At 38.7% G+C, this 12,641-nt stretch overlaps 1 protein-coding gene across 1 annotated transcript; it reads right to left on the reverse strand.

The window, feature by feature from the left end:
- Window positions 1-5,696: 5,696 nt before the first annotated feature.
- sla1a (Src like adaptor 1a) lies at window positions 5,697-11,146 on the reverse strand. The gene is made up of 8 exons (XM_031323226.2): window positions 10,943-11,146; window positions 10,434-10,521; window positions 10,016-10,115; window positions 9,730-9,816; window positions 9,404-9,507; window positions 7,996-8,127; window positions 7,411-7,540; window positions 5,697-6,813 (listed from the first exon to the last, which is right to left on the reverse strand). The coding sequence occupies exons 2-8, from the start codon at window positions 10,495-10,497 to the stop codon at window positions 6,612-6,614; spliced, it is 819 nt and encodes a 272-aa protein (XP_031179086.1). The 5' UTR covers window positions 10,498-10,521; window positions 10,943-11,146; the 3' UTR covers window positions 5,697-6,611.
- Between the last annotated feature and the right edge of the window lie 1,495 nt (window positions 11,147-12,641).

Genomic DNA, 12,641 nt, shown 5'->3' on the forward strand with positions numbered 1-12,641 from the left:
TTAGTAAAATGCCATAATTATCCCTCAGTCTGCAGCTGCCATATTTGTGTCCATCTCGGGGCTACAGAGCGAGATAGAGATCTAGACTGATTTCTATTCGACACCATCAGGAGGTGGTGAGAGTTAAAATTAGAGTGAAACGTCACGCTTTGCACCAAATTAAGCTGAAAGCAACAACAGCTCATAGTGTGAGGTTTTGTTACAGGAAACACTCAAACTATATATATGATTCCTGAAAACAGAGTAAAAGAGAAAAACAAATATAAACTAATTTCTATTAGAGCTGGGCCGAAAACCCCCACAAGATGACCTCCAAGACATCTCCACTTCAAGAATTAGCCACAGTTTCATGTGATGAAGGCAACAGTATGGAGGGGGAAAACAGCTGTTTTAATTAAAGGTCCTATAACATGCTGCTTCTTGGATGCTTTTATATAGGCCTCAGTGGTCCCCTAATACTGTATCTGAAGTCTCTTTCCCGAAATTCAGCCTTGGTGCAGAATTACAGCCACTAGAGCCAGTCCCACAATGAGCTTTCCTTAGGATGTGCCATTTCTGTGTCTGTAGCTTTAAATGCTATTGAGGAGGAGAGAGGGGGTGCAAGGTGGAGGGTGGGGGTGTGGCCTTGACCAACTGCCATGCTTCACTTGTTTGAAAGCCATGATGTCTCTCTCTTTCTCATGGGCGGGCCAAATTCTCTGGGCGGGCAAAGCAGAGAAAGGGGAGGTAACCTTCTTCCTTATGACTTCATAAGGAGGAGATTACAGATCGGCCCATCTGAGCTTTCATTTTCTCAAAGGCAGAGCAGGATACCCAGGGCTCAGTTTACACCTATCGCCATTTCTAGCCACTGGGGGACCATAGACAGGCTAGGGGAACTCATATTAATGTTAAAAAACCTCATAAAGTGACATTTTCATGCCATGGGACCTTTACCAAGGGGGGAAAGCACAGAATGCGTTTTTGATTGAGCAAAGCAAACATTTATCTGGATATTTTTGTGGCTCACCAGTGAGCGTCCAGTGCCGTAGTGATGAAGTCATAGGTTTGGACAGCTGGGCCTCAGGGTAGAAGAGAGGATGTGGCGAGATTAGAAGAGACTGATTAACAGAAAACAGACTGGACGAAGTGGAATCTCCCTCCATCTCTTAATTTCCTATTCTTATCCCACTCTTCTCTTCATGCCTCAATCCCGGGCCTCAACTCTCCTTCCTCTTCTTGTTTTCCTTCAGGGAAGAAAAAAAGGACAGAGTGCATTGTTCGAGTGTTTTCCTTGGTGCTTACATCGACTGTAATATCAAACAACATTCACATGGAGATCAAGGGACTCAACTTGGAATCTGTTTTGTCTCATTATAAAGTCGTCTTGAACCAGGGGTTTTCTCGTAAGACAACATGTGCTTTGCGGGTGTCTGGTTTTGTTAAGTTTGAGCTGTAATTCTTCCGCTCTTCATCCCACTGAGAAACTTTGTTTTCACCATGTGCACACACGCAGATGTGTGATGATTGGCAGGGTGACAGAGTGTTGTCTTTCTTATCGGCAATGGTGTTACAGTAAATGCTCACATGATTTCAGGGAAGAGTTGTTTATTGTTTAATTTGTTCACTGATGTAAAGATAGATGAATAGATCGGTCAGAGGGAGTTTATTTTAAATGTAAGTGGCCCTTGATGAAAACATGTTTCCCACAACTCAACCTTTATTCTGATTCAGAGATGAACTCTTAGGCCCCATTCACACGGAGACGTTTTTTGGTGCAAACGCACATTTTTAGCATCGTTTGGGCCGATCGTCCACACAAATTCAGTAAATGCACTGCCTGAAAACGCACTTTTTTGAAACCGGGTCCCAGGGTGAAAAAATTCGAAAACGGCTCTCTTTTGGCTTCGTCTGGATGGTGAAGCTGGCTTTTTATCGTATCGATGATGTCATCGCCACACCCCTCGACCTCTCACCCACAGTCCCGCACGGCCACACTGCGGTGAAGCTAGCGAGCATATCCCATCTCAATGGTCAAACCAGCTCACTTCATCTAGCTAAATAGTTTGTCTCTGCTCCCTGACACTTCCCTCTTCTCTGCCGGTCCTGGATTCTACACAAGATATATTGCTAACGTTATGTAGCTAACGTTAAACATCGCTAAAGTAGACGTTAACGTTAGCTGCTATGGTTAGCTAGCTGTTTATAAAGTGGAAGCTAGATAACTAGCTCCTTGAACGGATTATAGTAACTTTTACCACGGCTTATTGTAGAAAAGCTACTGCAAGAAAAACGTGTAGATTATTAAAAAGACATTGGATCATTGATGTTTGTTTGACTGCCGATGTTAGCTAGTTGGCAGAACTAACGTTAGCGCGTTAACGTTAGCTCTGCCAGCTAGCGCGCTGCAATCATGTCCGATGGCAAACAGAATTGCAAAATAAAAAGCAATCCAACAGCACATTATATAATGTAAACAAAGACACGTTTCCTTGCGGAGGCCTTTATAAAATGAGGAGTGGTGAAAGTTATTATAGTCCATGGATGTATTAAGAGAACGTTAGTCTAGCTAGTCATGTTATGATGGGAAGTTAACTCTTCTTCTCCGTGTTTTGGTGAATTTCTGTAGCAGAAACAGCGCCCCCTATAGACCTGGAATATGAAGTAGCGCGTTGAGTCATTTCGATCTGACCCCGTATGGACGAAAAAAATCTCGAAACGAATCAAGGGAAGACGGGTAAAAAAAAAAGATCGTTTTGGTACGTGTGGACATGGCCTTAAACTTCACGCTTTTCTTCACCCCAGATGTAACACACATCTGACTTTAACTGTCAATGAATTATATACTCATTGATCAACAGCAAATTCACCCAGAGCACGATCTTCAGTCTTTTTTAGACTGGTTCCTGGTGGTCTGGAGAGGCAGCCTGATGTGAGGAGTGAGTAATGCTGACTGGACAGCAGTCTCTGCGTGGTGCAGCAATAGGCTACCAGATGTGTGTGTGTCTGCATCACTGATTGTTCCACTAAACGCACGCGCACACACACACACACACACACACACACACACACACACACACACACACATTGCTTAACTTGCAGGTTTTACGAGACCTTAAAACCAGGAAATGTATTTGATCCTGCTTTTTTAACCGAGATGAAAGTGCTGACCTCGTCTTAACTACTGTTGTTACACACAATTGGCTCATGTATTTAATGACAACAAGTAAATTAGATTGGCAGAGTTGCTAACTTTGGGGATTTACATCAACTTCCTGAAACTGGTGTTACAGACAGAGTACGTTTTCTTTACATTTTCCCAGGCAAGTAAACACAGCAGCCATGAAGTTTCACATCCACTGGCGGTAACTGATGATGAAAATGTCCTTTTGTTAAGTGATGAAAGTGATTTTTCCCCTCTTCAACTGTTTTATTTGAACATTTTTAGAGGCCCGAAGAGACAAAACGGTCCATTATTTCACACAAAAGTGTAGAAAATAGAAAAGTTTGAGAAAAGAACATATGTTTGTGTAGTAGAACTAAGATGTTTCTTATTCCCTAGCCAGGTAATCCTCATACGACCCCAACTTCTAGTGTGCGTCCTGATCCCCATGTTGGAAACATCTGCTGTAAACTATAGAGACCGTTCTTGTTTGAACAATAATGTCTAACATGTAACATTTCCTCACTGACTAATTGACTGACTATGCTTCTGCTGACATTCTTGGACATATCTATCATGCTTTACAGTCTGACTCAGATATAGCTATAGATATAGACAGATGCTGCTCTCTTTATTTAGACCCAAGTTTATGTTTCTATACAGTCTGCTCTTTGGGGTTAGCGGTTAAAAATGTTTAGGTCAAGGTCTTAAAAACAGAAGAGGAAGTTGCTCAAGCACAAATATGGAAGTGTCTGAGGGGAGTTTCTAGCACAAATAAGTCTTCTGCAGTGAATAGAATAGAATAGAATACACTTTATTGTCCCCAAGGGGAAATTTGTCTTGGACATAGTGCTACAATCTGTTGCTTCACAACATAACCAACAAAAAAAAAGAAAAACATTTTCAGATTAACATAGAATAAAACACAAATACAATACAAAAGGATAAAATCAACATGAAAGTGAGATCAGCATAACGGTGGTGGTGATAAATGTTTGCATTCCTTTCTTTTTCTTTTTTAATCAGTTCAGTCAACCATATGGTGACCATGTGAAATTAGTGAAACCTGATGAGACACAAGAATAGACACAGCTGTGCAGAGAAAGTTCAACAAATATCAGTTTTTTTGTTTTTGTTTTTTTATTTCTTTATTTAAAAGGGACAACGCATATTAATCAATATGAGTACAGAGTCCAACATGTAAATGTGCCAGATTTAGCCATACAGGCTAATTTTATCTGCAGTCCCTAGTAGGTTGATGGCTTAAAACAACAGATAAGCTACAACAATACAACAAATACACAAAACAAGAAAGACATAGGCATAGACAAGTAAAATGACACAATCACCATTCCAGATCATGACAACTGGCAGGTTGGTGGCATGAGAAAAACATAATACAAGTATCATACACAGTAGACACAGGTAAAAGTGCATAGACACACATTAGAATGCATCAACAACACGTAAGCACACACAAAGACACTACTTCAGCTATAAAGACAAACACATTATTCTGGATTATGGCAGCATATTTGATTGAGTCAATAACCAATGTTTTATGGATTTGGAGAAGAATTTGATAGATGTCATGTTCCTTAGTTATGTGGGTATGGTATTCCATGCATGGGCTGCTCAAAAGGAAAAAGCTGACTGTCCAAAACTACTTTTTCTACATGGTATTTTACAATCCCCTCTTGTAGATGCTCAGGTGGATGAGTTTAGATTTTGTTGAATGAATTTATTGAGCGGAGGGGGAGCCATACCATGAACTTTTTTATATACAAGTAAAATATCTGCAAACTTAATCATGTTTTCCCAGGGTAACAGATCATATTTAATTAAGATTTTACAATAGTGATATTAATTTAACTTTTTATCCAACGTTTTCAAGGCCTGTTTATAAAGTGTTTCAACTGTTCGTAATGTGGTCTGTCCTGTCTGTGTCCAACTGGTAAGACAATAATTCATATGTGAGAAAATCATAGCATTAATGTATAACTTTGAGGCCTCTGTAGTTAAATTATTCCTAATATGTCTGAAATTTGCCAAGTTAAATTTGATTCTGTTTATGACCTTTTTGACCTGTGTTTTAAATGAAAGATGTGAATCTATTATTATTCTCAGATATTTGAACTCTTGGACCACTTTTTGCTGGATGTTTGTGAGGATATTTGAACTTAGGAGGTCTAAGAGTGTTTACCCATTGAAATCACTGTAGCATTTAACCCTGGATTCTGTTCAAAAAACACAAAAGACCCCATAATTCTTCCCAATTACTGACATGCTACAATGCAAATTGACAAATCACACGGAGAGAGTGAACAATACTGGATTATGAACATTGATTCAGATTCGTACATCTTGCAGCATTATCATTTGCCCAAGTACCTGAATGGACAATGCAACCATCATGCACAAATGCTAATGTCGGTTTCAATACTTTTGTCAAATATATGTATGATAGAATTAAACACAGTGTACATAATTGTAATAGTGGCTTGTTTCTGCAAACTGTTTGTGCCTCTTTGTGAATTGTGTGAATCCATCAGGAAAGTTTATTATTTTCCAAATGTTTATTTTTTCTACTTCCTCGACACCAAATATTTAAGACTTGCAGCTGCTCTAATCAATATTTCTATGTTAACAATGGATCAAATAAGATGTGACACATCACCCAACTCTTCAGTTCAGTCCTCAATTTTGGTTCCCAGCAGGCAGCTGTTTTTAATGGAAAAGCTCTGATAAACCAACTGTACACTACCTGTTTAGCACCCAACGACTAACAGACAAAGTTAATGACTAGCCGGTGAACATAGTGGAGCATTTAGCAGCTAAAGATCCAAATATTTCCCTCAGGAGTTGGTGGAGGCCAATATCAGAGCTCAAAGCAAAATTTACATTGGACTTATCAGGTAGACTAAAAGTATAGCTAAAATTGCTTTATATCTGCTATTTGCATAAGGTGAAAGTATATCAAAGTGACCACACAAAAAAATCAAGTTGGTGGTTGGTTTAAGTTGGTGGTAAAATATAGCAGTTTTACAATATACATTTATTAAGAACACAGAAAAATAGTTTGAAAGCCACTAATACCCATTCACACATTAATATTACCCACCATTACCCCATAGCATTCAAGTCTCCTTTTTACTATCATAATGCCAGGCTGTGCAGAATACATAATCTCAGTTCAATTGCACCATCTTCCAGTTAAACGCCATAAAGTTCCGTCTTCTCAGCTGAGTTAAAGTGTAAGTGGGCATGCAATTTGCGTTATTGTTAAAGTACTTCAAAGTGCTCAATTTAGAAACTATAACACACTTCGATGTTTGGGATGCTAAACACAAATGTTCGTTCACTGCCAACATTAGAAATGTGGTGGATTTGAAAGAAGGATGCCCTCTACTCCCTTCCACTTGAAAGTGTTCCAGTCTGTGTTCCAGTCTTTTGAACCCTGCTGCCATCTCTAGAAGTCATCCTCATAATCAATTGTTCCAAGGGCATTTTGAGGGATAGCATAAACAGATTTACTCTTTTTCTTCCTGGTGTCTCTTCTTGTCTGCGTAGGGTCTTGATTCCCAGAAAAGGACAGGTAGGCGGCGATGCTGTTCCTGACTCCATAGCTCACCATGTTGTCACTGCAGCTGTCTGTGCTGACCAGCTGTCCCCTGTTAAGGGAGGAGATAAAAAAAAAAAAACAGAGCATTTTAATGTTTCAATTTTCTTCTTCACAAATTATGAAAATGATGTATAAGGCTTCATGGATTTCAAGCCATTACTTTTTTTAAATCCATCAACCACAGAGCTGCTGGAATATCTCTATTCAATAACAACTAGTTAATTCATTAGTTAGCCAATCAAAAGAAAACATCAATTTTGATCATCGCTTAATTGTTTCAGACATTTTTCAAGAGAAAATGCTGGTTCCAGTTTGAAGATTTGCTGCTTTTCTTTCTCATATTTGATAGTAAATTCAATATCTTCAGATTTTAGACTGTAACATAAAAATGGAATTTGAATAAGTCATGTTGCGCTCTGGGAAATTATAACGGACAATTTTCCAACATTTAATATGCAAACCGATTAATTATTTAAGAAAGTAATCAGCAGGTTAATTAATAAAAAAAAAACAATCATACATCTGATCTTTGTTATTTGTACATACAGTGCAAGAACAGGGATCAGATGACACCAAATGAGCTACCATCTGACAGAATCATAATTCACTGTCAGATTAGAGCTGGTAAATATTATCACTATTTTACCTGTCTATTTTCTTCCAGTCAAAGTTGCGTCGCATGACAACAGGTGGAGCTCCAGGGGTTGCATCTGATGGCGGGGTCATGCCCGACAGACAGGGGGAGGTTAACGCACAACATAGGCCATCTGCAAAGTCTAAAAAAAGGGGAGGACAGGGGAAGTAAAATACTGTTCACAGGCTTACGAACAAACTGAACAAATGTTACCTAATTTGCATTAACCACTTTCACACTTTTCTGCTCAGGCAAACACAAACTAAACGTGTGAAGGCAGTGGGTTGGGGATATACTGGCCCAGAATAAGTTTACTATTACAACAATTAACGCACCAGTAGTCATTATTAAGCATGCATATTGTATTTCATTTCCTGTTTTGCTCTAAAAGTGTTCAGTCAGAACAGGAAATGTAAGTTGACCACTGATAAGAAACGGTTCTATTTTAAGAACATGATAAATTATTTTCAGTGTGTGATTGCCTGTTTGTGTATGTGTATGGCTCTACATGTGGTGTTGCTTGTTTCCTTTTTGTTTGTTTTTAGACCCTCGTGTCCCTGTTTAGTTCTGTATCTATGTGTTTGTGCATCCACCCACCCGAGTAGTGGTTGATCATATCTTCAAGGCACTGGAAAGTGAGGCGAGGGGAGATGTAGTACCAGCTGTTGTCCAGTCTGAAGATACGATAGTGCTTTACGATCATGTGCTTCACTGACAGCGAATACAGACCTGAGGATATGACACACACCGTACACTTAGCAATAAGCTCTCAAACATGACACCAAACTACTCTGTTCTAGAAAAGTAGCACATAATGGTAACAGGCCACTGTAATTTTGCCAAAACCCATGAACATTAACTATTGATCCACTCAGACTAAAAAAGTTGCAACAATGTCAAAGCAGAAGTAATGTGAATGTCAACACTGTACCGTAGCGCCCATCTCCTCCAATGCTCAGTCATCACTCATCATGAGTAAAACTCAAACTATGACCACACAGAATGTTTCAGTGGAAAATCCACTAACAAGTAATTCCCTTTATACATGTCCCTAAAGAAATAGTTTTGGGAAATACACAGAGTTAAATAAGGAGATTGATACCACTATTATTTTTGTCTTTTAGAAATAAAGCTACAGCCAGGAGATAGTAAGATTAGCTTAACATAAAGACTGGAAACAGGACAAACAGGTAGCCTGGCTTAAAAAAAATCAGTTTACCAGCACCTCTAATGCCCAATAATTAATGCATTATTTGTTTGTTTAACCTGTACAAGCAAGCGTAAAAACGCTTTTTCAATTTCAATTTGTGGTTTTACAAACGGTTGGGTGCCAAATCATTTTTCGGCTGTTTATATTTAAAGCTCGGCAAGAAAGTGAATAAACGTATCTCCAAAATGTCTTTTCTTTTAGCTTTAGACTATTTTTGAGAATTGTGCCTTTACAAACGGAAAACATGGGGTTCGAGCAAATGGTAATAATAATAATAATAATACATTTTATTTAAAGCGCCTTTCATGACACCCAAGGTCACTTCACAAACAAACATCGTTAAAATTATAGTCATCTTATCTCATAAAAATAAAAAATAAATAAAAGTCAGTCAGTCAGTCAGTCCATAAGCCATCTTGAAGAGATATGTTTTAAGTCTGTTTTTGACATGCATCAAAGGTTAATTTTAATGTGATAATATCTCAACTGTTTTAAATTATGCCAAAAATATATTTTAAATCTCTCCATTCCAAAACATAAATTCCTTGAATATCTAGTCTATTAAGAATCCATGTATTCAGGTGGAAACATCAATGAATTCCATTTTCCTGACTTATGATTTGGATCTGACTAGATTTCGTTTTTACTCCCCTGCTCTTGTCCTAACATCATGCTGATTGAATCTTGCCGCATGCTTACTTGCTGACAAGCATTTTAATTTCCAATGCAGAGACTTTCTACATTTTACAAAAAGCCAAAGTTAAATCAAACTAACAGAGCTGATTGCGGACTTACCTCTCTCGTTGGTGCTCTCCCGCACCAGGAAGGAGCCCACTCTGTTCCCAGGTAGACAGAGCAGCTCTTCGGCCTTCTGCCTCTCCACCCCCTCAAACAGCCAACTGACAAAACAAAATATATGCTATGAACTAAGATCGCATTAAATACTTGTTATATTTTAAATCTTAGTAGTACAAATCCCACTAATATTGAAGACATAATCTTGAAATCAACACATACAACATATGGCTAATAACTTGTGTGTTGTGTTATCAATCTCAAGCAAGTTCAAACAGACCAACTAGGCCGATACTAGAGGTTAGTGTCAGTATAGTTCTACTTACCCATGGTAGACAATTGCCACATGGCTGCTGGGTATGTAGTTCTCTTTTTGTGTTTGGACAGAGCGTACTCTCCACCAGTAAGCTTCCCTGGCCACCATAAAGAACAAAGAGGAATCAACCACTGACCTTTTTGTGTAAACACTTCTCTAAACTGCAAACCTAAAGCATCAAGTTAAAAATTTGACTTTATTTCCTCATAGTTATTTGAGATCATCCGTCTACCAAATGTACATCTGGATCGAAAAATGTGTCGTTTTTAATCAAGAATGCAATAACATGATCATACTTAGAGATGAGTCTGAGCTTCTCCCCCATCCTGAAGATGGGCTCACTGATTTCAGACGACGGGTAGTCGTTAAGCACCACCACAATGTCGTCCTCGGGACCTGCCAAGAACAATATTTACAGCTTTTACAAACTGCCAAATGCTGATACACAGACATCATGATTTAGAAATGTCATAAGATGTCTAAGACAAAGGTCCGAAATAATTACCAATTCATTTTGTTTTAGTTAGTTAGTTTTTGTTTTAAATTATTTTCGAGTGTAGCTTAAGATCCTGACACCTCCGATAACATGCATGTGCAAAAAGTGTGTAACTGCTGTTACTGACAGGAGTGGCGAAAGCTTTTTCCGTACACTATGCAAAATTCTTTTATTGCAAAACAAATTATGTTATTTAAAAAAATGTTGGGAGATCTTACCTTTTAAAGAGCTGTCTGTGGTGACCTTGTCCCTGGCATTCGCGCCTCGGATCATATTCCCCATCCTCCAGATGGACCAGATTCCAGCCTGAAGTCAGGGCACAGAGAAACATACACTGTAAATGTAACTAATTTTCCACTCATGAACCAATCTGTACCACTAAACTTCTCTCTGCTGCTGCACCACCTAATTTTAACTTCCTATAAGCTGACCAATTGAACTCTTAACTGACACACTGCAGATTGGGGAAGCTGAGGCTAGATGCTATCGGACTCAATTTTCCATTGCAGCACCTAGCTCTGTGTACTGACAACTAATTGTGATATTGAATTCATATATTGCAAAATCCTGTTCCCAAGTTGCAAAGCCTTTCTATGTGACGAAACTTTTAAGTTGCATCATACAGTGTTCAGTTGGCCTTTATGGCAGAAACAACAGTCCTGTTGATACAGAAACTATAAGCTGTACGTAGCAGAAGCAGTTGATGTGATAAAATGTAGACACCTACCTTTGGGGACTAGCTGGCCTGCTGTGATGGCATCAAGTGTGGTGAGAGAAATGATAGCCCAAACAGGGCATGGTGGCAGCAGCGCAGTCCAGTACTAGAGAAGTACCATGTTCCCAAGAGTTTTCAGTAATGACCTGTCACAGAGTGTCGCGACAGCACTGCATCTGACGGCAAACTCACTTCCTGTAATGAAATGAGGAAGAGGGCCAGCATGTGTTGTTGAGACACATACAACAGATTATGAAAGAAGAGCGTAAACAACAGCCCTTCTAAATGTAGTCATTATTGTAGGCTAATGATTTTAGTAACCTACTAAATTATATGTTAAAATGTTTGGTAATCTTGGTAATGTTTCAGTAGAGATCAACCTAATTCTATGACTATTTTATTTCTGTCCTATAAGCTGTTATTTCCTGTAAATTTCTGTTGTTATGGAAAGCATAGAAATATATATATATAAAAAATAGAGCTGAAATTGTTGGTCAGTTAGTCGATTGACAGAAAACTATTTGGATAATAATCGATTAATCATTTGAGTCATTTATCAAGCATTACCAACCATCTTCCAGCTTCTCTATTGTAAAGATAGGATGATTTTCTTTTTTTAATGTAATAGTAAATTGAATATATTTGGATTTTGGGCTGTTGATCGGACAGAACACAATATCTGAATATGTCACCTGGGTTTAACATGTTTTTCACCATTTTCTGGCAAATAAAGGAAAAATTCAACATATGGGTAAATACACTAATATTTGTTGTTGCTAGAATTGGATGAGAAGATTGATGCTGTTGATGATGTTTGTACAATAAATATGAAGCTACATTCAGCAAACGGTTAGCTTAGCTCAGCACAAAAGCTCTCGACAGGGAGCTCTAAAACTGCACCTATAAAACGTACTAATTAACACTATCTCATTTGTTTATCCATTACAAAAACAAAGTGTACAAACTATATTTCTTTGGTTTTATGAGGGGTTATGTGCAAGATTATTTCATGGCTGGGAATAGTTGTCAGGCAACTAGCCGAGACTTCAGGAAGTTACTGGTTTTTCAGACTTGTAACTGAAATGCGGTTAACTCAGGTGTGACATCAGTCCCAGTCCCAACCTTCGACTTCCGAGGAAAATGGAATGAAGCTTTACTAAGTTTAAGTTAGGCGAAGGCATGGGGAAGGCATGACCCGACCTAATCTCCCTCTGACTGGCTAGTACTGGTAGCCTTTGTTGGTTGGGTTGGTTAGGTTTAGGCAAGAGGAGTGGGATTAGTTAGGGTTAGGGTTAAGAATGTCATAGTAAGCCAATCAGGCAGAGTAAGGACATGCCTTCGACATCTTGGCAGTAAATTGAAAGGTTGTATGTGTCGTTTTGGGAGTCTGGAAATCGACCTATAATGTTGTTTAGGTAGCTCTGTAAGTGATGGCAGAAATGTGAAAATAATGTCACCATGGTGAATCTCTCATGAATGTATCTATCTGCAGAAGGGAAACTGAAAATGATATGGTCTTATCTTTAGCTGTGATGTTTATCTGGTGTCTGAAAGTATCCCAAAATGACACTGCCGAAGTTTCAAATCAGGGAACCCAAAAACCATTCAGTTTCAGATCTATGACCTTTTGGGACAGGACACAGTCTGTATGATGCTGTGTCAGGAGTTTATGGTATGTGCATGATGTGTTATGATAGACAAACTGCTGCTG

The sequence above is a fragment of the Sander lucioperca genome, chromosome 16 (assembly GCF_008315115.2).
Source record: "Sander lucioperca isolate FBNREF2018 chromosome 16, SLUC_FBN_1.2, whole genome shotgun sequence".
In the NCBI taxonomy this organism is placed as follows: domain Eukaryota; kingdom Metazoa; phylum Chordata; class Actinopteri; order Perciformes; family Percidae; genus Sander; species Sander lucioperca.